This window comes from Mus pahari, chromosome 11 (assembly GCF_900095145.1).
Source record: "Mus pahari chromosome 11, PAHARI_EIJ_v1.1, whole genome shotgun sequence".
NCBI lineage: Eukaryota > Metazoa > Chordata > Mammalia > Rodentia > Muridae > Mus > Mus pahari.
The window spans coordinates 29,854,435-29,877,004 of NC_034600.1; the positions used below are offsets into that span (position 1 = coordinate 29,854,435).

The 22,570-nt window shown below is 37.0% G+C and overlaps 1 protein-coding gene across 1 annotated transcript in view; it reads right to left on the reverse strand.

Moving 5' to 3' along the window:
* Fcho2 (FCH domain only 2) overlaps positions 1 to 22,570 on the reverse strand; it is a 97,645-nt gene that overhangs the window by 30,071 nt on the left and 45,004 nt on the right. Inside the window, exons 9-13 of the mRNA XM_021208205.2 lie at positions 11,702 to 11,746; positions 10,990 to 11,062; positions 9,964 to 9,988; positions 3,686 to 3,743; positions 3,234 to 3,409 (exon numbers count right to left, since the gene is read on the reverse strand). Of these exons, the coding sequence (XP_021063864.1) occupies positions 3,234 to 3,409; positions 3,686 to 3,743; positions 9,964 to 9,988; positions 10,990 to 11,062; positions 11,702 to 11,746 (377 nt within the window). The remainder of the gene's footprint in view (positions 1 to 3,233; positions 3,410 to 3,685; positions 3,744 to 9,963; positions 9,989 to 10,989; positions 11,063 to 11,701; positions 11,747 to 22,570) is intronic.

Sequence of the window (22,570 nt, forward strand, 5' to 3'; positions counted from 1 at the left end):
GAAGGGAAGGGAAGGGAAGGGAAGGGAAGAGAGGAGAAGAGGAAAACAATTGTTTTGAAGAACATAACTAAGCCAAATCAATAGCCTTATTTGTCTATATAAATTTACACACTCAGCTGGGGAGATGGCTCACCAGTTGTGAGCACTGGGTCTTCTAGAAGACCCAGATTCAGTTCTCAGCCCCCACGTGGCATATCACAATTATCTGTACACTATCTGTACACTATTAGTTCTGTTCCCGGATGTCTAACTCCCCCTTCTGCCTTCTTTGGTCACTTCACAGACACGATCCACAGACATACATGCAAGCAAATATTCATACACCTAAAAGTTCTGGGGGTTGGGGGGAGACAAGACAACAAAAGGGGGAAAGAGGGGCACTGGGATTTAGCTTAAGGGCCTGAGTTCAGTCTCATTTTGTTAAAAAAAAAATACAGTATACAAAATTCACACATAAAACAAAACAAACAGAGCAAGGGTGTTAAAAAAGGAAATGGTAAAGTTTGTGTAAACCTTGCATTTCTTTGTGCCATCACTATCTGAGTTTCTGACAATAAATATAGAGTGGCACTGTCTCTAAGTCATACTGACATACTTAGGGTTAAGCAACTTTCTGACAGTTCCCCAGTCTTCCAGAGAAGCATCATGTAGATTTACACAGTTGCTTAGTGGAAGGGCAGAGACGTTAGAAGCTAGAATGCACAGAAAATAGCAATAAAAGGAAATAAAGTCATATGGAGTTGGAGGGATACTCAGGCACTTACAAGAACTTTTCATAACATTTTATCTGAGTTCATTTCAGTTACAAGTTGAACAGTGAACCGTGAAAGAAGGATTCTTTCACCTGCTTGATGTCATGATACTTCTCAGTTACCTGGATGTCATAAACTTGAGCCAATCGAATGTTCTCTCTCTGAACTATGAGCCTCCATATAATGTCGGAGGTGACTGCTGCACAGGTATAGGACCTGTGTTAGCACACATTGCATACAAGCATCCCACTAGCTAGCCTGTGTCTGAAAGTTCCCTATTGTGCTCATAGCCAAAGTAAGAGCTCAAAGTGTCAGTTTAATTAGTGATTATACCCAGAACTGAGGGAAGGATGTATGTTGCAGCTTTCCATGTTAAATGTGCATGCTTTCAACATTTCCCTAAAATATTCTATATTGCAGACACTTACAAACCTCTCTAGAATTTAAATCACTGTAAACGCTATTGAGAGGGAACTGTGCCTCCACTATAATTTATTTGGGTATGACTGGATGAAATATGATGCCATTAGGATGAAAATTTGTACAAACAGCATGTTCAGAGAGGTTTTTTAATAAAATCACAGGGACCATATTTGGTATTACCATGTAAATTATGTACCTCGTGATGAGTCTCCTTAAACTCATAAAGAGAAAATGATTAAAGAAGATAGCTATGAATCTTCACCATTGGAGGGAGCATGCCACTTATGACTCTTAGGGCTTCTTTAGGATGAAACAATTACTCTGATTCTCTGACTTTTTTGCAATTGCACAGCATAGTTTGTTCTCCTGTAACACACGCAGGGCTCCTGTATGTGTAATGATTTTTGGTGTGTGTGTGTGTGTGTGTGTGTGTGTGTGTGTGTGTGTATGAAAGATGTCTCAGAACTAAATTCTCCGGTCATGCTGCTTCTGTATTGTACATACCCTTTTGTAATTCTTAGCAATGCTGTGTCAGGTAATGCAAGACAGGCACAGACCTACAGCTATGGGGCTATGCTACCACATGCAGGGCTCCTTTTGTGGAGGATATACTAGCAAGACCCTTGAGGGGAGATAGGATAGTGGATTCTGGGGTCAGCAGAAGTTGGTGCACTTGGAGGAATGTGAAATTTACTTACACAGTGTGAACATCTTAATTTCTGCAGTAGAAAAACAATGTACAAATAGCTATCCTGTATTATATGCTCAAAATAGTAGGTTTAATTTTATATAATTCTACACACACACACACCAAGTAAGCATGCACACATGTACAAAATAGAATTTGTACTTCTACCTAGTTAGGAAATGGTAAACTTTGGATTAAATGGTATTTTATTTACAGCAATAAAATAAATGAATTTATCCTCTGTGGTTTTGAGTTGAACATTCCAACCTAAGGCAGAAATCCTTCCACCCCGATTCTCGTAACAGCATGCTGACTTGAAAACCCCCTTTTGGATGAGTCATCAACTATTTACTCCAACTAACTCAGGTAAGTGGCTAAATAAATTATGCTATGTACAGCTCCATGCTTCTGTATGTATATCACATGTTTATAGGATGCACCTGGCTGATTTCTCAGAGATCCAATGTAGTATTAATTCACAGCAAAGTGATAAATATTTTCCCCGATCTCCCTTTATGTTAAGAAAAATAACCCAGATTCAGAAAGACATGCATCTTTTTTCATATGTGGAATCTACATGTAGTGTGTGTGTGTCTGTGTGTGTGTGTGTGTGTGTGTGTGTGTTATAAGAATGAAGACAGGGATCATGGGAAGAAGGAACATGTTCCTCGACAGGGCAGAAGGGAGGCAAATATAAGCACTTCCACACGTACTCCTGATCCTCATACTCATGCCTGCTTACCTTTGGATTAGCGTCTATTTGCTTTATTATATCTGTCTATTCATCAATCAATCCTTTCAATAATTGAATATTTCCTCTTCTCCCCTTCCTGTTCTTTTACTCCTCTTGCTCTTCTGCCCACTCCCTTACTCTCCCTCCCTCCATGGGTCTACTTCTATTTGTGCCCATCTTCTGATTTCAGGATACATTCCTAACTACTGATTTGTAAGTCACCATTTTTCAGAGTTTAATCCCTGGTTCCACTGAAATTAAAATAAAATTTTAATTGAAAAAAGAAAACAAAACAAAACAAACAAATCTTTAAGAATCATAAAATAATATTTTCCCAACCAGTATATTGAACTTTGCTTAATGTTTTAGTTTTATTATTTACTATTCTCAAAATTAACCATAGGTGGTATAATACTGCACCAGGTAAGAAAAATTACCTGCCACACATGCAAGCATCACAACTTAAGTTTGATCTCCAAAAGCCATGGAACGGTCAAATGAGAGACCCGACTCTACAAAGTTGTTCTGACCCTGTGGCACATGTGCACATTCCCCTCTACATACATCATATACAACACAAGTACACATTAATAAGTGTTATTTTAAAAAACATATTGGCTTCTGTTCAGATACTTACAGATACTGCTGGGGACAATGTTATATTCCCTATGGATACTTTTAATTCATCCAAAGAAGCCATTGTGTGATGCAAGTTATTTGGATGCACAGGCTTGATCTCTATCCGGTACCTCTTTGGTTCTTCATCTTCAGAGTCAGAATCACTGGATGAGTAGAAATGGTTCTCTTTGGTATGTGAGTATGAGTTAAAGTTTCTACCTTACGTTGAATAACTGATTTTCCACATAAATACAAAAGTAAAAATATATATTTGCATATACATGAACATATGGATAGGAATACATATGGATAGGAATAAAAATACTCGCTTAAATTAACAAAGCATATAAATGAAGAACAGTCATATCTTAGCTAATTAAAAACAGAAGAGGCTTTAAGTAGGACATTATTTTTATAGCTATGTATATGCCAACACAACCCACTAAGAATACCCAGATCACAAAAGGATATCATTCTGATTTGCTTCTGGTTTAATACTAAAACCTTCTTCATCTACATCTGGAATATTCTAGGGAACAAGAGAAAGAATTACTATAATGACAGCATCAGTATTTAAATACACTAAAGATTAACGCACTCTTATACTCAAAATATTACTGAGAGCCAGAGGTAGGGTGCACGCCTTTAACCCCAGCACTTGTAAGATAGAGAGAGGAGGATCTCTTTTTGAGTTTGAGGACAGCCTAGTCTGCAAACTGAGTTCCAGGACAGCCAGAGCTGCACAGTGAGACCCTTTCTTGAAAAATAACAAAAATTTTAAGAAAGATATATTACTGAGGAACTAAACTACTGTATCAAAAATACCAATAGATTAACAAAATTACATCTCTTTATTTAATTAGTTTTTTTGTTTTTGTTTTTGTTTTGTTTGGTTTGGTTTGGTTTTTCGAGACAGGGTTTCTCTGTATAGCCCTGGCTGTCCTGGAACTCACTTTGTAGACCAGGCTGGCCTCAAACTCAGAAATCCACCTGCCTCTGCCTCCCTATTGCTAGGATTAAAGGCGTGCGCCACCACGCCCGGCAATTTAATTAGTTTTAAACCATATTCTATGTTCCCAAAACCTGAAGAAAACCCTATGACATGCCATAGGAAATCACAACTCATAATTTCAGAGCAAGAAACTGCCAAGGTAGGACATGACAGACGGTTTGGTAGATAAGAACACATACCATTCTGCTACAGGACCCCAGTTTGGTTCCTAACACCCTTATCAGGCAGCTTATAACTTCCTTTAACTCCAACTCAAGAGGAACTGATACTGCCAGCCTCTACATCTGAGGGGACTTGCACATACATGCATATATGTATTCTCACCATAGATGTATACACATAAAATCAATGTTTTTAAAAAAAAATCTTTAAAAATAAAGAAAAAAAGAGCCAAGGTAAAAACCAATTCAGAATGCTCAAGATCCACACTTCTGTTAAAATCAGGAATAAAAGATGCACCTGATCTTGTAGAAACCTGATGTTCCATGGGGTCTGAAGGTGGGGAAGCACTCTCTCAGAGGCAAAGGGGAAGGGGGAATGGGGTGAAGAACTCTTGGAGGGGAGTCTGGGAAGATGGGCAACATTTGGAATGTAAATAAAACAATTTTTTTAAAACAGGAATAAATGAATTTAAAAAAAGAACTATGGCCAAGCTAAATATTCTCTCAATATCATAAGAAGGTGCAAGGAGGTATTAAGATATAGTGCCTCTTTAAAGGAGAGTAAAGTTTGGCTAGTCAACAATCTAAGATCAATATTTTTTAATTAATTCGTTTATTATATGTAAGTAAACTGTAGCTGCCTTCAGACACCCCAAAAGAGAGCATCAGTTCTCATTACAGATGGTTGTGAGTCACCATGTGTTTGCTGGGATTTGAACTCAGGACTTTCAGAAGAGCTCTTAACTGCTGAGTCATCTCTCCAGCCTGTATCAATATTTTTTAAAAGATAAAAAGAAAAACATCACGTGCACTCAGAGGAAATAAGCAAAATCTCTTGAATCTAAATCTGATCAAGCTTACAGATCTAAGTACCAACTTAGATAGCACAGAGAAGTGAAATAATTCACTATAGGAATACATACAGTCAGCAAAATCCAGGATATAAAAAGCTACAAACAAACCACAGAGTCTCTACAGCAAACAACTAGAAAGCTAAGTAGGGATGGGGGGAAGAAGAAATGGGACTGACGACCAAGACAGACTAGAAATACCAACAAATCCAAATTGTAACAAAGCACTAGAAAATAGCAATAAAACTAGACAAAGGCTGAAAAGCCATTTTCTAAGAGGCTGCTTCTGGATCTATTTGTAGATAATAACTATGAGTGTAGTGAAAATATATATATATATTTTAAAACTATCTGACAACCACTAAAAAGCTCTAAAAAAAAGATTCATCCAAACTTTTTTTAAAAAATTGCTTTTGAAAAGATATTCATACTCCTAAGTTTACGGTAGTACCATTTCCAGTAGCCAAGACATGGAATCAGCCGTGGTGTCCATCATCAGATGGCTGAGTAAATAAAATATAATATACATTCAAACTCATACAACAACAAAAAATGAATCCTATCAATTACAACTACATGGAACAGGCTGAAGGACATTATAAATTTTTTATTGGATATTTTCTTTATTTACATCTCAAATGTTATCCCTTTTCTCAGTTTTCCTCTCTCCTGGAAACGCCCTATCCCTTGCCCCCTCTTCCTGCTTCTATGAGGATGTTCCTCCACCTCCCCACCCACTCCCACCTCCCCGCTCTCGAATTCCCCTACAGTGGGGCATCTATCAAGCCTTCATAAGACTAAGGACCTCTCCTCCCACTGATGCCTGACAAGGCCATCCTCTGCTACATATGCAGCTGGAGCCATGTGTACTGCTTGGTCCCTGGGAGCTTAGTCCCTAGGAGTTTTGGGGTAAAGGGCATTATATTAAATGATGTATCAGACAGACACACACACACACACACACTCTCATACACACACACACAAATATTTCAGTTTATGTGTAAAGCTAAAGAAATAATATTTGGTAGTAGTTGTTTCTAAAAACAAAAACAAAAAACAAACCATATGTGCCCAGGTACGATGGTGCACACCTCTGCTCCCAGCACTCAGGAGGCAGAAGCAGCTTTCAAGACCAGCCTTAGGTGAATTCCAGGACAAAGTTACACAGAGAAACACTGTCTCAAAAGAAGGAAAAAAGGTAAGTAAGAAAGAGAGGGGCTGACAGAGGGAAGAAAAGGGAAAAGGAGAAAAAGGGGGAAAGGTAGGAAAAGGAAAAAATGGGAAACGGGAAAGAAAAGAAACACGTTGTGCACACAGTATGATTTTTTTAAAAAAAGTGTTTCTTTTCAAAAAAAAATTTTTTTTCACACTGTGTGCATTATACAGACCTGAAGTCCTACCACTAAAGAAGCTGATGCAGAATTGTGAACTCATTCAATCAAGTCAACCAACCAAGGGGTGTGTGTGTGTGTGTACTTGCGCATGCAGGCACACACAGACAGGACAGACAGACAGATAGTGAAAAAGTTCAAGAGTCAATGCAAAATTTTATAATCTCTCTGTGGGGACAATGACCCCCACACCCAAAAACCAATCTATTCTCACTTCAAAAGATGTGCATCAAGTTAGTTTTTAAATCACATTTTAAAAAAGAACCAGGAAATGAACAATATTTTACCTACAGAACTTACTTTGTTGTTGTTGTTGGTAATAAATAAAAGAGCCAGGCGTGGTGGTACACGCCTTTAATCCCAGCACTTGGGAGGCAGAGGTTGGAGAATCTCTGGGAGTTCAAAGCTAGCCTGGTCTACAAGGTGAGATTCAGAACTGCTAGAGCTATTTACAGAGACTCTGTCTCAAACACAAAGACAGATAGACAGACAGACAGACAGACAGACAGACAGACAGACAGACGGACGGACAGATGGACAGGTGGGCAGGCAAGTGGGAGAGTGAGACAGGGAGGGAGATAAGGGCATGAACTAGCCATAAAAAAAAAAAAAAATTAAGCAAACAAAAAATGAGTCTCCTGTCCTGCTAATAACTAATCACCCTACCCAGAGCAATCACAATTACTTTTTGACATGGTTTATTTTTGAAATAGCAATCAATTAAGACATCACACTTTTACTTAATAAATTCTTTCCATATGGACAGTTACAGATATAGATCAACCTAATTCTTTGTAAAAATCTGCCTATATTAATAATTTATTTAACCAGTTCTCATTTGATAAATATTTTGGCACTCCAGTATTTTGCTAATATATTTTCTTGATATGAGGTTTAAAAAATAAGAACAAGTATTTTTCCCTTTTGGTTTCTATATACATAGATACCTCTATCAAGAGAATGTGTGTCTATGTTGTAGATACAGACTTTGTATGAATACAGTCATAATAATAAACGCTGAGCAGAAGGTTAATGGCTTAAAAATAATCTATACTTATTTGGGGAGATATTATCAAATTATCCAGAAAACAGATTGCCCAGTTGGTGTTAATGCATATGCAATGGCATGTATACATCAACACTTCTGCCAATATTGTGGGAGACCACCATGTGTCTAGTTCTTTTTGCATCATCTCTGAATAGCATTCATTATGGTTGTTATTCACTACTTTTATTTCTTTTGAAGAAAACTGCTTGCTTCAATTTCATACCCTTTTTTTTGCTAGTCAACTGCTTAACTTCTGAATTGACCTGTATTTTTTAAAAAAAGAAAAATCAAAGTTCCTATTCAGTTGATATCTTTTAATATGTATTGCCAATATGGTGATATAAAACCCTTTATGGTACATGTTTTTTCCTAACTTAAAATTTTCACGTCTACAATAAAATTTACCAATCTCTTCTTCCACAGCATTAAAACATCATGTTCTCTCTAGCCCCCTCCTAAAGTCTGATAATTATACGTAAAGTTTAAAATCGAATAGCAACCATTGTAGCATTTAGCTGAAAGAATTAAACACATATAGATAAAATATTTAAGAGAGTAAAGGGTTTAATAAATTTGCAACCACCAAATGTTATAAATAATTTCAAAATACATGATGATGAGAGCTAAAGTAAACATCAAATACACCTGCTATCTTTGCTAATCAGTTAAGCCTCTCTGATGACTTTTCACTCTTAATTTCCACGTACATTTTTTTTTTAAAGATTTATTTTTTATTTATATGAGTACACTGTAGCTGTCTTCAGACACACACCAGAAGAGGGCATCAGATCCCCCCATACACATGGTTGTGAGCCACCATGTGGTTGCTGGAAATTGAACTCAGGACCTCTGGAAGAGCAATCAGTACTCTTAACCACTGAGCCATCTCTCCCCTCCCCCATTTTTAAAAGATTTGGGTTCTGTTATTATTTGTGTGTATTTGTGTGTGACTACATCAGTTTATGTGTACCATGTGCACATAGATGCAGGAGGTCTGAGGGCATCTGAGTTAGATAGTCGTGAGTTTCCTGATGTGGGGGCTGGGAACCAAATGCTGGTCTTTGCAATAGGACATACTTTCAACCACTGAGCCATCCTCCAGCCTCAATTTCTAAATAAATTTATTAATAAACCACAACTTTCTTACTTGAAAACTGAAATAGAAAACAAAAATACTAGTTTATCTAAGTTACATAAGACATCATCTTACAAAATACTTTCACTTCTTTATTTTGTTGCAGTACACCATTTAAGATTAAAATGTCTCAAAGCAAAAACAAAACAAAACAAAACACACAAAAGCAGTATTTAAACTCCTACACTAATGAACACTATTAGTGTCTAACAAAAATAGATCTATTTGCACATTATCTACATATAGCATTTGGTAAATCTACTCCTGCACTATACCCACTGGGACCTCAATTTGGTATCACCTGTAATTCTTCATAAACACCAAGAAACAGAAACAAACCTTAAAAACACAGAACGGTAACCATTACTTGTTGCTATAATATCTTTTTTGTTGTTGTTGTTGTTGTTGATGAAACTTACAGTTTATTGAGATTATTTATTATTATTATTATTATTTTCTTTATTTACATTTCAAATGCTATCCCGAAAGTTCCCTATNCCCCCCCCCCGCCCCTGCTCCCCTACCCACCCACTCCCACGACTTGGCCCAGGCCTTCCCCTGTGCTGGGTCATATAAAGTTTGCAAGACCAAGGGGCCTCTATTCCCAATGATGGCCGATTAGGCCATCTTCTGCTACATATGCAGCTAGAGACACAAGCTCAGGGGGTACTGGTTAGTTCATATTGGCTATAATATCTTTAATCCAAGCACTCTGAAGGCAGAGGCAGGCTGAGTTTGAGGTCAGCCTGGTCTACAGAGTGAGTTCCAGGACAATGATGACTACACAGAGAAAACCCATCTTGAAAAATTAAAAAAAAAAAAAAAAGCCTAAGTTAATAAATGTTGGCCAATTATAAGGGATGCAATTTTTTTAAACCTCTCATGTCCCAAAAATCTTTTATCAACACGGTGCCACTCTAATTTTAAAAATAAAATTATTCATTTCTCAAAGACAGTGAAAAGTATTTTCATTTACCAGTAAAGTACAATGTAATGTAAAACTGAGACACAACTTTAAAGTTATTTTAGAACCAAATTATTACATGGTTAGTATTTTTCTTTGAAGACTGGTTAAAATAAAAATCAAATGTGTTTCTTTCTAATGAAAATACCTAATTTAAATTTTCTTTAAGGAAATTAAAATTACTTACAAGCGAATCTGCATCAGGACATTCCCTGTTTTTAAAAACAAAACAAAAATGAAGTATTTTAAGATTCAGTTATTAAAACTATCTGTTAGAGACTTGAAGTGCCAGGGTGGGAGGTACCCAGGTGGGCTCCACTTACTCAGAGAAGAGGAAGAAGAAGAGGACTGTGGGACGGGGTGACCAGGAGAGGACAGTAAGTGGGATGTAAAGTGAATAACTAAAAAAATAAATAAATTTTTTAAAAAATTAAAAAAAAAAAAAACCCTACCTGCTAAGTATTTCATGTTTAGAGTATGTATCTTGGGACTTAAATACAGATTTTGCTTAAATGCTACAAAAATATTTTGAGAAATCATGTCATGAAGATTAAAATAGTAACTCAAATTTAAAATTCAGAAGTGGACCATCTCAAATCAGTTAATAACTGTTAAAACATAAAGAGAGCTGGGTGGTGGTGGCACATGCCTTTAATCCTAGCACTTGGGAGGCAGAGGCAGAGGCAGGCGGATTTCTGAGTTTGAAGCCAGCCTGGTCTACAAAGTGAGTTCTAGGACAGCCAGGGCTACACAGAGAAACCCTGTCTCGAAAAACTAAAAAAAAACATAAAAAGAAAGAGCTCACACATAATCTACAGTGCTTATTCCTGCACTTTTAGCAATGCATTCATCAGTGCAATCACGAAACTGTCTACACTACAGGGCTTTCTGGCAGTGTTTACATTTTTAAAACTTTATGGAGTAGGGTGTCCATGAACAACCTATAGGACTTGCTTCTGTTTTTCTACATGTGGGTCAGATTTTGTCTTTAATGTCTTCAAATTATAAGCAATAAATGAGAAAAGCTAATGCTATGAACTAAAACCAAAGAAACTAACAAATCCAGTTGTTCAGAAAGCCTTTTTTCTTCTCACATATACATTTTCTTTACACATATACATTGAATACTTTCAAAAAAGACTTTTTCCTTCCAAAAATCAAAACAATTCTTAATCACTTATAAAAGGATTTGGGCAGCGTTTAAAATACTTACACCGATTCTGCATCCTTTTCCTTTTTAATTATTCCAGGCAAAGCAAAGGTCTTTCTTTTCCTTGGTTTTATGCCTTTAACATAAATGCACATTGTAATAGAAATGCAACTGCTCTTGATAAGGATATAAAACACAAAAAGTCAGACAAATCTTTTCTTAAGTGTCAAGCAAACTCTGGATGAAAGAAAGAAAACATCCCTAAGAGTGGCAGTGCACACTGTAACCCTAGCACTACAGAGCCGAGACAGAGTTGGATTTTAAGTTTGTTACCAGCCTAGGATACATGGCAAAACCTTTCCTCCCAAAAAACCCTAATAAATTATTAATAAACAACTGAGCAAACAATAATAGAAAGTGTCAATTAGTAAAGCCTACAACTTAAATCAGTCTGTTTCAACTCTTACATTAATACAATAAGGTTCATTAAAAACGTATAGAATATTCACTTAATGAAACTCTCTTTTCTTCTGGTAAAATTTGTAACTCTTTGTAACTTCAGATAAAATAAGTATGTAAAGACATTAAAACTCTAAAAAGTACCTAACTCATTATATGTATTTTAACATTAGTATCTTGGGATATGTGTATGGCTCACGAGTAGAGTAATGTTAGGCCCTGGGTTCAGTATCAAGACCACGACATTTATGTATTCTAACACTGAAAGCATCAACAGATAGCAGTCAGTCACTTTTTGTTCAACAAGCAAACTTACCTTCAACTGCACTAGCAGGGTCACACTCTTCAAATTCAATAAGACCTAGTTTAGAGAAGAAAAACTTTTTTAAAAAAAAAGAAAAGAAAGAAAAAACAATTACCAGATAAACTGTTCTAACTTTTTAAATTTAATTGCAAATATGTCTTAATTTTTTCTTACTCATTAATATCATGTCTGTGTGATGTATGAGTAAAGGTACATATATGCTATAGGACATATGTGTAACTCGGGAGTTGGTTCTATTCTGCAGAGAAAGGGTCTCCATATATCTGCTGTATTCTCTACTTTGAACTCCAGGCTGGTGGGCTGGAGAGCATGTTGATGAACACTACCGCATAAGCTTTCGTCCATGGATTCCAGGGAGAGAATTCAGTTGTCAGGGTTGAGCTGCAAGCACTTCTGGCTGCTGAGCCATATCACCTGACAAGGCACCCTTCAAAACCATGCTCTAATGTATTATAGTGCTTATAATAACAAACTATTGTGATGTTATTGTATGGGTGTGTGTGACGAGAAAGAGAACTGGGGGGCATATGCACTGGAAGACATGCAGAGGTCAGAGCACAACCTTAGAAACCGGCTCTTCCACCCTGGTCCAAGGATCAACCTCAAGCTGCCAGGCTTGGACAGCAATGTTTCTATCTGGGCCTAGCAACTTTTTAAAATATTTATTTTCATTTTGTGTGAGTACCTGCATGTATGGAAATGAACCATAACATGTCCGGTGCCTGAGAAAGACAGAAGAGGGTGTCAGATTCCCCTGGAAGAGAGTGTCTGGAGTTACAGACAGTTGTGAGCTACCATCTGAGCGCTGGAAACCACATACATAGATCATCTGAAAGAGCAACAAGTGCTCATAACTGTTGAGCCTGCTGTCCCCGTTCTTTAGTAGTATTTTTTAATTAAATAATTCTAACTGAAAAGACAAACTAAAGGGCTGGAAAGATGGTTCATCAGGTAGAGATGCTTGCCACCAAGCCTGACCACATGAGTGAGATCCCTAGAGCCTTCCCACATGGTAGAATAACAGAGGGATTAATAGATTTCCCTCAACTGACTTCTAAGTTTTTATCTGACCTCCACAAGTACACTATGGGGTATATAGTGCCCCCACACATAAATGTAAATGAAAAATTAAGAGCTGAGATTATTCAACGAATACCTCACTAATTTACTAAAAACTTTTCTCGTGTTATAGCACAGAGTTCATGAAGTTTCTGCTCACAAGGACCTTGCAGCACAGTTAATGCAGAAAGCGAGCAGGAGGGGCAGGTGCTGCATCCTTGAAGTGCTCATGAGAAAGAAGAAACAGTAAATAGTACTAGAGTACAAGCCCCATTCATTGGCCCCATTCCTTATTCTACCTTCAATTCTTAGAATTATGCTCAGCAAACACTAAACCTCCAGAAAACGCCCACTGCGTAAATTACATCCTCATTAGGTAGTCATCCTAGAATTAAAATTCAGATGTCTAATAGTGTTAGATGGTCAAATAAATCTAAGTGCAGTTTGCAGACAACAGAAAGATTTTTGTTTGTTGGAGACAGGGTCTTGCTGGTCAGTGGAGGCTCACACCTTTAATCCCAGCACTTGGGAGGCAGAGGCAGGCGGATTTCAGAGTCCAAGGCCAGCCTGGTCTACAGAGTGAGTTCCAGGACAGCCAGGGCTACACAGAGAAACCCTGTCTCAGAAAAACCAAAGGGGGGGGGGGGCGTGGGGACAGGATCTCATTGTGCAGCTCTGGATGAGCTGAAACTTACTATGAAGACCAGGCTGGCCTTGAACTCAAGAGAGTTCACCTGCTTTTGCCTCCCAAATGATGCACCATCACACCCCACCTAATAGAAATACTTTTAATGTGAAAAGTACGTGAATACACACCACAACCTAGCAAGGCAGTCTTTTTTTTTTTTNTTTTTTTNTTTTTTTTTTAAGATTTATTTATTTATTATATGTAAGTACACTGTAGCTGTCTTCAGACACTCCAAAAGAGGGCGTCAGATCTTGTTACAGGTGGTTATGAGCCACCATGTGGTTGCTGGGATTTGAACTCCGGACCTTCGGAAGAGCAGTCGGGTGCTCTTACCTACTGAGCCATCTCACCAGCCCAGCAAGGCAGTCTTACAGAAAAATTAATTTGCAGCTACTAAGAAACAAGAACACGATAAAGCAGAACCCAGACAGAAAGTAATTAAAACAGTCCCAAAATGACAGAGCTGCAAACTAGCTTTACATTTCTGGAATAAGTAATGTGTCACACATGAGAAGTAACAAACTTGTTTAGATGACAGTGAAAACAACAAAAGAGCTGAATTATTCTCCTCCTAAAATACTCCACAGTTCAAACATCACAGTAAAATAGAAATAATCTCTTTCCCTTAAACGTTATGTTAACTGAGATTTTTAATAAGTCTATAAAAGTCCAGCATACTTTATAAAATATTTACTTTATGAATGGCAACCTACTTCCTTATTAAGAAACGTATACATAGAAATGACCTAAAGAGAGAATGATAGGTTTCCTTACTTCTTCTGAGATGCCACACTTAACTATGTGCTAACTGATGACCAGATTTCTTGTTGATGACTTGATTATAATACAAGACACTTCTCTGTAAGAGGTTTTTAAAACATAGACAAAATGTTCCCTCTCTCTTATCACAAATCTAAAGCTCATTTTTCTTTGGTTCCTGTTTCTGTTCAAATCAGAGTATCACTGTTTATTCCCAGAATAACTAAAATAGTTCACAAAAGGAGCTAATTAAGTCCTAACCACTTAATTAATTACCAATACCTTCATTTCTATATCATTATTCTATGACACGTGAACAAGCAAACATTTATCACTTATATACTTATATTCAAACAGCCTTAAAAAGGAAAAAAAAGCAAGGAGATTATGTAAACCCACACTTTACATCTGTACACTGAGAAATCACTTTTAATAAAAAGGCTTAGAGCCTGTCCTTAGAATCTTTAAGAGATTTGATAATATTAAAATAAGATGAAGACAGGCAATAAAGGTAAGGAATTAAGTATGCACATCACATAATTAGCAACTTTTGGCCTATAAACTGCAAAGCATGTAGTATGTCTCAGTGTCACCAGCCCACATGTTACAGGCTTTTCCTAATTACTCGTGAAGCTTGAGAAAATACGGCAATATGTCAACTGAGAAAAGGTTTCCTCGGAAATGTGATTACCCACAAATCTCCCAGAGCTCTCCAGCACCTCATTTTACTCAGTGACTAGGTAAGAATCTCTGAGACCATCTTATTCTAGATCAGGAGAAGCAAAAGGCAAAACAGCAACACCGAACAAAACAAGACATTAGGCTTAAACACAATGGATAGACAACAGGTATTTTAAGATCGCTGGATGATTTCAGATATGGAAATAACAAAGGCATCCTTTAAAAGTAAAATCAATTATTTTAAACAAAAATTCTACTTTCCTCACAGACTTTTACTAGACATGCTATAGACATATCTTGATCAACTTTCTTCTTTATCTTTTCTATATACACATACCAAAATCAATTCAAATAAGATAGTTTCCAATGAAATTATTCAAACTGACATTTTTGCAATACAAAATATTAAAACCACAAAATGTACACAAGAGTTTATAATGTGTGCCACCTACGTATACTATTCAAAAGAGAAGTGCCAACAATTCCTAGCACAATCCAACTAATAGATGCCTCACCAAAAAGTACATCCAATTTTCCTGTTTCAACTCCCACGTGCTCCTTCACATGACTGGCTCTGCATGCTTGGCTCAGTGCCAGTTGCTAGCTCAGCTGGCTCTCCCTGCACAGTCTGACCTCATGGCAGCATGTCACTTCTGAACTTTCATTAGAGGAGAGTTTATTCAGCATTTCCTTCAAATGCAGTTTACTGCCTGTCATTTTGCTATTTAATCATAAAACCAGTTGGTTTTTTTTTTTTTTTTTTTTTTTTGATAGTACTACATACAGCCAGAGTTTCTTAGCACTTAGTTTTATGCTAGGTCACAGGGCAGTTTAGTTTGCATAGAAGTAAAACCCTTTGCTTCTGTCTCGTGATGTTTTCCATCACATATTTTCTAAAAATACCACTGTAATTCTACTCATGAGAGAACAATTCCAAAAGCAGAGTAATTCAAAACAAAATATCTTAAATGCAATGCTTTAGTAGAAAGTAGAAACTGTTTCTACAAAAAGCCATCAACCTAATGAATTCACCCAAACTAATTTGAATCAGAACTTTTAAGAAATGTTACAAAAGAAAAAAGAAACTTTTTAATCTTGAACCACCAAAAATATTTTGTTGATGAAGATGAATATAAATATGTGACATATTTAGATACAGTAAACAGTTCACATTACTGTGGAATTAATCCTAAATCTCAGACCAGCAACAGAGCAAGTTACACCTTTCATACTAAAAACTGCCTTGAGGCTGGAGAGACAGCACAGTAGTTAAGAGCACCAAGTCTTGCAGAGAACCAGGGTTCAGTTCCTAGCACCCCTGTGGTGGCTTACAACCACCTATAATTCCAATTCCAATAAATATAATGGCATATAAAGTAAAATATTAATGTTCTTCCAAGAAAAGATACAATTTAAAAGAAAAATTGACTCAAAGCTTTTGAATATCATGACTATTCAAAATCAAGTAAGATTCTACAAATTTCCAACTAAAGAGTAATTGGTTTAAATAGAGCCAAGGCAAAACATACAGTAAACGCAACCCCACAGTCCAAGTCTAATGGAGGAGCATCGGTGTGCATGTACGTGTCTGCACTGGGTAGGGAGAACAACAGCGAGGTGTCTAACAATCATTTTCACACTTGCTCAGACTCAAGCAAACTTGACAGTGGTGAAAGAACACCAGACTCCAGTCTGTGTGTTCACAGCTCTACCACTTGGTTCCTGCTAGTAAGCAACTTATTTTGATTGTAGGGTCACTCATTCGTATCACATATGAAAGGGGAATGCTTACATGATCTTTTGTCATGAATGCTTTATTTCTACATATATTTATATACATTTCTCTATTCCTCTTTTGTTAAACCATTTGGAAATTACAGATATCAAGGATATCTATTTTAGTAAAGAACCTGTGGAAAGAACCTGTGGAAACAATTTCTTTAATTTAAAATCCCATCTGACCATCAGAAAGACCTACTGCAACATTATTCAACCAATGATCCCAGGATTATGACCAACCAGAGGTATGTCAAGCCACATAGCTCTAGATTCCAACCCCAGCAAATCCTATTCAAGTCTGGGATGGCAATCAAGACTCAGCATTTTGATGGTTCAAGAATCACATTAGAAGCCGGGCGTGGTAGCGCACACCTTTAATCCCAGCACTCGGGAGGCAGAGGCAGGCAGAGGCAGCCTGGTCTACAAAGTGAGTTCCAGGACAGCCAGGATTATACAGAGAAACCCTGTCTCAAAGGACCAAAAAAAAAAAAAAAAAAAGAATCACATTAGAGAAGTAGTAGTTCTAAAGGACACTGTGGCTGTTATTCCATAAGCCTAGATAAGGCCTATCCAGCTATCCTGTATACAAACCACCCAGAGATTATGTTAAAATATATATTCTGATTTGGTATGCATAGGTTTTATAACCCTAGTTTGTTTTTCAAGACAGGGTTTCTCCATGTTTCCTTGGCTGTCCTGGAACTCTGTGTAGACCAGACTGGTCTCCAACTCAGAGATCCACCTGCCTCTGCCTCCCAAAATGGGATTTAAAGCTGCCAGGTTAATGATTCTGTATTCTTTTTTTTAAAAAAAAACTATTTATTTATTATTATATATAAGTATACTGTAGCTGACTTCAGACACACCAGAAGAGGGTGTCTCATTACAGGTGGTTGTGAGCCACCATGTGGTTGCTGGGATTTGAACTCAGGACCTTTGGGAGAACAGTCAGTGCCCTTACCAGCTGAGCCATTTCACCAGCCCCATGATTCTGTATTCTTAACAAGTATCCACCTGACTTAATGATAGCTTCTCCATTATTAATAAAAGCTAAATGAGCTGAGGAACATTAACTAAAATATGATGGTTAAAAAAATAATCCTCGCTGGACAGTGGTGGCACACATCTTTAATCCCAGCACTTGGAAGGCAGAGGCAGAAGGATTTCTGAGTTCGAGGCCAACCTGGTCTAAAGAGTGAGTTCCAGGACAGCCAGGGCTACACAGAGAAACCCTGTCTGGGGTTGGGGAGGGGGGGGAAATCCTCAAACTAGATAATAAAAAAGAAATTTCTAAAGTGACACATTTATAATTTAGTTATTTTAGTCTTAATTTAAACATCCTTAATAATTAATGAAGTTCTGTGTCTTTTCATGTGTTTTTCTTTTCTTTTTATTCTACTCACATATTTTTGTTTAACTATTAAAAAAATTTAAATGTTTTTTTGTTGTTGTTGTCATTGTTGCTGTTATTTTAGCTGTTAAAATTATGTATTTTGGACCAGGTAATGGTGGCACATACTTTTAATCCCAGAATTTAGGAGACAGAGACAGGCAAATCTCTGAGGTCAGCCTATTCTACAGAGGGAGTTCCAACAAAACAAAACAAAACAAAACAAAACACCATTATTTTTATGTATAGGGTGACATAGTTGTAATCCTAATACTTAAGAAAGTTGAAGCAAGAGTTAGCTGTAGTTTGAGGCCAGCCTGGGCTGTATATAATAAAAACTTATCTCAAAAATTCAGTACTAATTAAATTAAAAATAAAAATAATAGAATGGTGGTACAGACTTTTAATCTCAATACTCTAGACGAGGAAACAGGCAGATCTCTGAGTGTGAGACCAGCCTGGTTAGCAAGGCAAATCTCAGGACAGCTCGGGCTATATAAGACCTTGTCTCAAAAATATTAATAATAATGATAATAATATTAATATCAAAATTAGAAATAATAGTAGCTGGAAAGATGGCTCAGCAGGTGAAGGTGCTTCCTGCCAAGCCTGGCAACCTGAGTTAGATACTTAGGACCGTCATGACAGAAGTAGGGCATCAACCTCCTTAGGTTGTGTATGCACAAACACACACTGTGAATTTTTAAAAAGATTTAAATACTTTTATCTTGAAAAAAAAGCTTTTAATTACCTATCTAAAAATTTTCAATATTTGTACAAACTGCAGCAAGTGATATTCTTTTTGGGGTTACAATGTAACCTACTACTTACTACTTGCTCAAGTCATTCTAGCCCTGACTGTCCCTTTGTCCTTCTAAAACTATGAAAGTTCTACAATAAAACTAGAAAATTAGGGGAAAAATCTTTGTGATACTGAATTAGGTAAAAACTAACCCCATCCCCATTTTGGTTTTTTGTTTTGTCTGTTTTTCAGTTTTTTCGAGACAGGGTTTCTCTGTATCACCCTAGCTGTCCTGGAACTCCCTCTGTAGACCAGGCTGGCCTCGAACTCAGAAATCTACCTGCCTCTGTCTCCAGAGTGCTGGGATTAAAGGCGTGTGCCACCATGCCTGGCTAGAGAAAAATACTTCTTAACTATGGCAGCAGGCTTCCCTGGTAAAGCAGGCCTCAAGTCCCAGCTAGTTAGGAGGCTCAGGCAAGAGAGAGTGAATTCTAATCAACGCAAGTCTGGGCATACAGCTCAGTGGGAGAGCAGCTTGCCTAGTGTGTGACAGGCCCTGGATTCCAGTCTTAAAAACACAAACACAGATTTTTAAAAGTACCATCAAAAGCATAAAACATAACTGGTAAACTGAACTTGATCAAAATTAACCTTTGATTTTCAAAATAACAACCCATGGGCTAAGAGAGAGAGATGGCTCAGTGCTTCAGAGCACCGGCTGCTCTTCAAGAACACCTGGGTTCAATTCTCAGTACCCACATGTCGACTCACAATTGTCTGTAACTCAGGTCCCAAGAGATCCAATACTGACAGCATCAGGCAGACAAATAGATTTAAAAAAGAAAAATCCAATCTAAGAAAAAATACTTCACAAAATATGAATCTGACCTGCATCTTTTTTTTTTTTCTGACCTGCATCTTACATATTCAGAATTAGTAAGACATTCAGTCCAATTTGGGGGGAGGGGGGCGTTGGAGGCAGGGTTTCTCTGTGTAGCCCTGGCTGTCCTGGAACTCAACTCTGTAGACCGGGCCTTGAACTCAGAAATCGCCTGCCTCTGCCTCCCGAGTGCTGGGATTAAAGCCGTGTGCCACCATGCCTGGCATTCAGTCCAATTTTTAGAATGGCCAAAAGATCTGAAATTCTTTGACAAGAAAAATTATAAATGGTCAAAACAGAAAAAAGATGTGCCACATTAGTTCTTTGGGAAATGCATATCAAAAATCTTGCTAGAGTGCCTTTATTCAAATCCAGCACAAAACTAACCCATTTTTTTTTTTTAAAGATTTATTTATTATATTTAAGTACACTGTAGCTGTCTTCAGACATTCCAGAAGAGGGCGCCAGATCTCGTTACGGGTGGTTGTGAGCCACCATGTGGTTGCTGGGATTTGAACTCAGGACCTTCTGGAAGAGCAGTCGGGTGCTCTTACCTGCTGAGCCATCTCACCAGCCCAAAAACTAACCTATCTTAATAGGTCTCTCAGGTGAGGATTATGTGAGGGGGTGGTGGTGGAGAGATTATGCTGAGCTCAGTAAAATCTCCTCCTTCCCTCCTTCCTTCCTTCTCTCCTCTCCTCCCCCAACCCCCTATACACAGAGATACCCTAGCTTAAAACAACTTTTTTTCCCTTTATTTTCTCTTATTTTAAAAGCAATTTTAAAAACTCTGGATCATAAAAGATACAAAGCTAATTGCTTCCCTAGTTTTCTAGTTCTAATTCTGTCATGGATCTTTTGGTTTGGGTGGTGGCTAAGTGCATAAAATATAGTCACTGCTAAAAGGATTAAAATGTAAGCGCCACAGGTTCCATTCCAAATACTTATTCCAATTATATAAAAGTTCGGAAATGTACAAACTTAGGATCTGGTTCATTTTGGTGTAGGAAATTTTATTTATTTGCAAGATTTTTTTAAAAAAATAAATGTATAAAATTTAAAAGAAGTCTAAGTAGCATCATGGTTTTCTAGGTTCGGCAGTTTACCAAATCTTCAAGGAGAAAAATGACTAGCAGGTTGTCATCTAGTTTTCAAAAAGTATTTGTTTTATCTTTTAATTTATAGTAATATACCTTGTGTAGAAGCTGAAATTATTTCAGAATCTAAATATGTTAATCTCATTTAGGAACTCTGATCACAAGAATTTCATTTTTCCCTTTTTCTTTATGGTTTTTTTTTTTTTAAACATCTACCCTTTCTCAGGCTTCTCATATTTTTATCGTTATTTTAAAAGATCTATAGCTTTAAGAAGCTACAAGCCTACTTTGTCATGTACTGAAACCAAAGGTAAGCTTTCCAACAAAGCCTTTATGTTCAAACATTACATAGTTTGAAGACATTTACAAAGCCCATTAACTCTATTTTTTTAAAGTTATTCTATTGCTTCTTATAACTGGTAGTTACTAAGTTTTTATGAAAAGCAGACAGTAAAGTTAGTAAGATGACTATAAAATAGAAAACAACACAAAAATGAACCTTAAGTTGGGTATAGTGGTGTAATAATCCAGAACTATGGGAAGTGAAGCAAGAGGATTGAGTTTGAAAACCTAGGCTGCATAACAAGTTCTAGACCAGCATCAGCCATGTACATATCCTATTAGCAAATGAAATATATGACTGATTAGGGAGGGGTACTAGGATAAAGAAAGAATATGAGAGCTAAATTTAAAAACACCTGTTTCTTTCTGACTCTTTCAGACCACAGGGTGCTGTGGAATTCAAAGTATCCAGTCTTATAATTCAGATTCAGGAGAAACCATAGCCTCTGCTATAGTTCCTATGTCCAAGCTTCTGTCTTAAGTTCCTTGTATGATGGACTATAAAGTGTAATCTGAAATAAGCTCTTTCCTCAAGTTTTTTGTCAAGTACTTTATCACAACAACAGAAAGCAAACTAGGATATCTGTATGAAATTAAACTAGAGGTATGTTTTCATAAGTTCCAACATATTTGTGTTAAATAAATGGCTTTGGACTAGACTATTTTAAAGTTTTCATTAAGTAGTAAAATTCTATGAGTACAAAACAAGCCAGATTATATAACATTTTCCTTCTAGTTTACCTAATTACAAACTAAAGACTTCTGAATTGATGTTTCCAATTATTATTTAAGTATTAATAACATGATTATGTCCTATAATTAAAACATTTATACAATCAATTCGAGTTTTAAAAGGTTTTATTTGATAGTCTGATGTGCTCTGAACAGATACTACAATGTAGAGCTAAAGCAGACATGCAATAAAAATACCTTCCCTAAAATTATCGTACTAACACTAGGCAAACAAAATTTGATTTTTTTGCTATATGGATGCTAATTGACACAGTCATTGACCTAGGGAGGCAAAGGCAGGCATATCTCTATGAGTGTGAGACCATCCAGGACTAGAGAGAGAGACTCCATCTCAAAAAACAAAATAACAAAAACAATTACATCAAAAGAAAAAATAAAATACTATGAAAAATGGAGCTGGACATGGTGGCCACACCTTTAATTCCAATACAGAGACATAGGCAGGAGGATCTCTCTTGAGTTGGAGGCCAGCCTGGTTTACAGGGTGAGTTCTAGGACATTAAGAGATACCTGGTGTCTTAGTCAGGGTTTCTATTCCTGCACAAACATCATGACCAAGAAGCAAGTTGGGGAGGAAAGGGTTTATTCCNNTTACATTTCCATACTGCTGTAGATCACCCAAGGATGCAGGACTGGAACTCAAACAGGTCAGAAAGCAGGAGCTGATGCAGAGGCCATGGCAGGATGTTC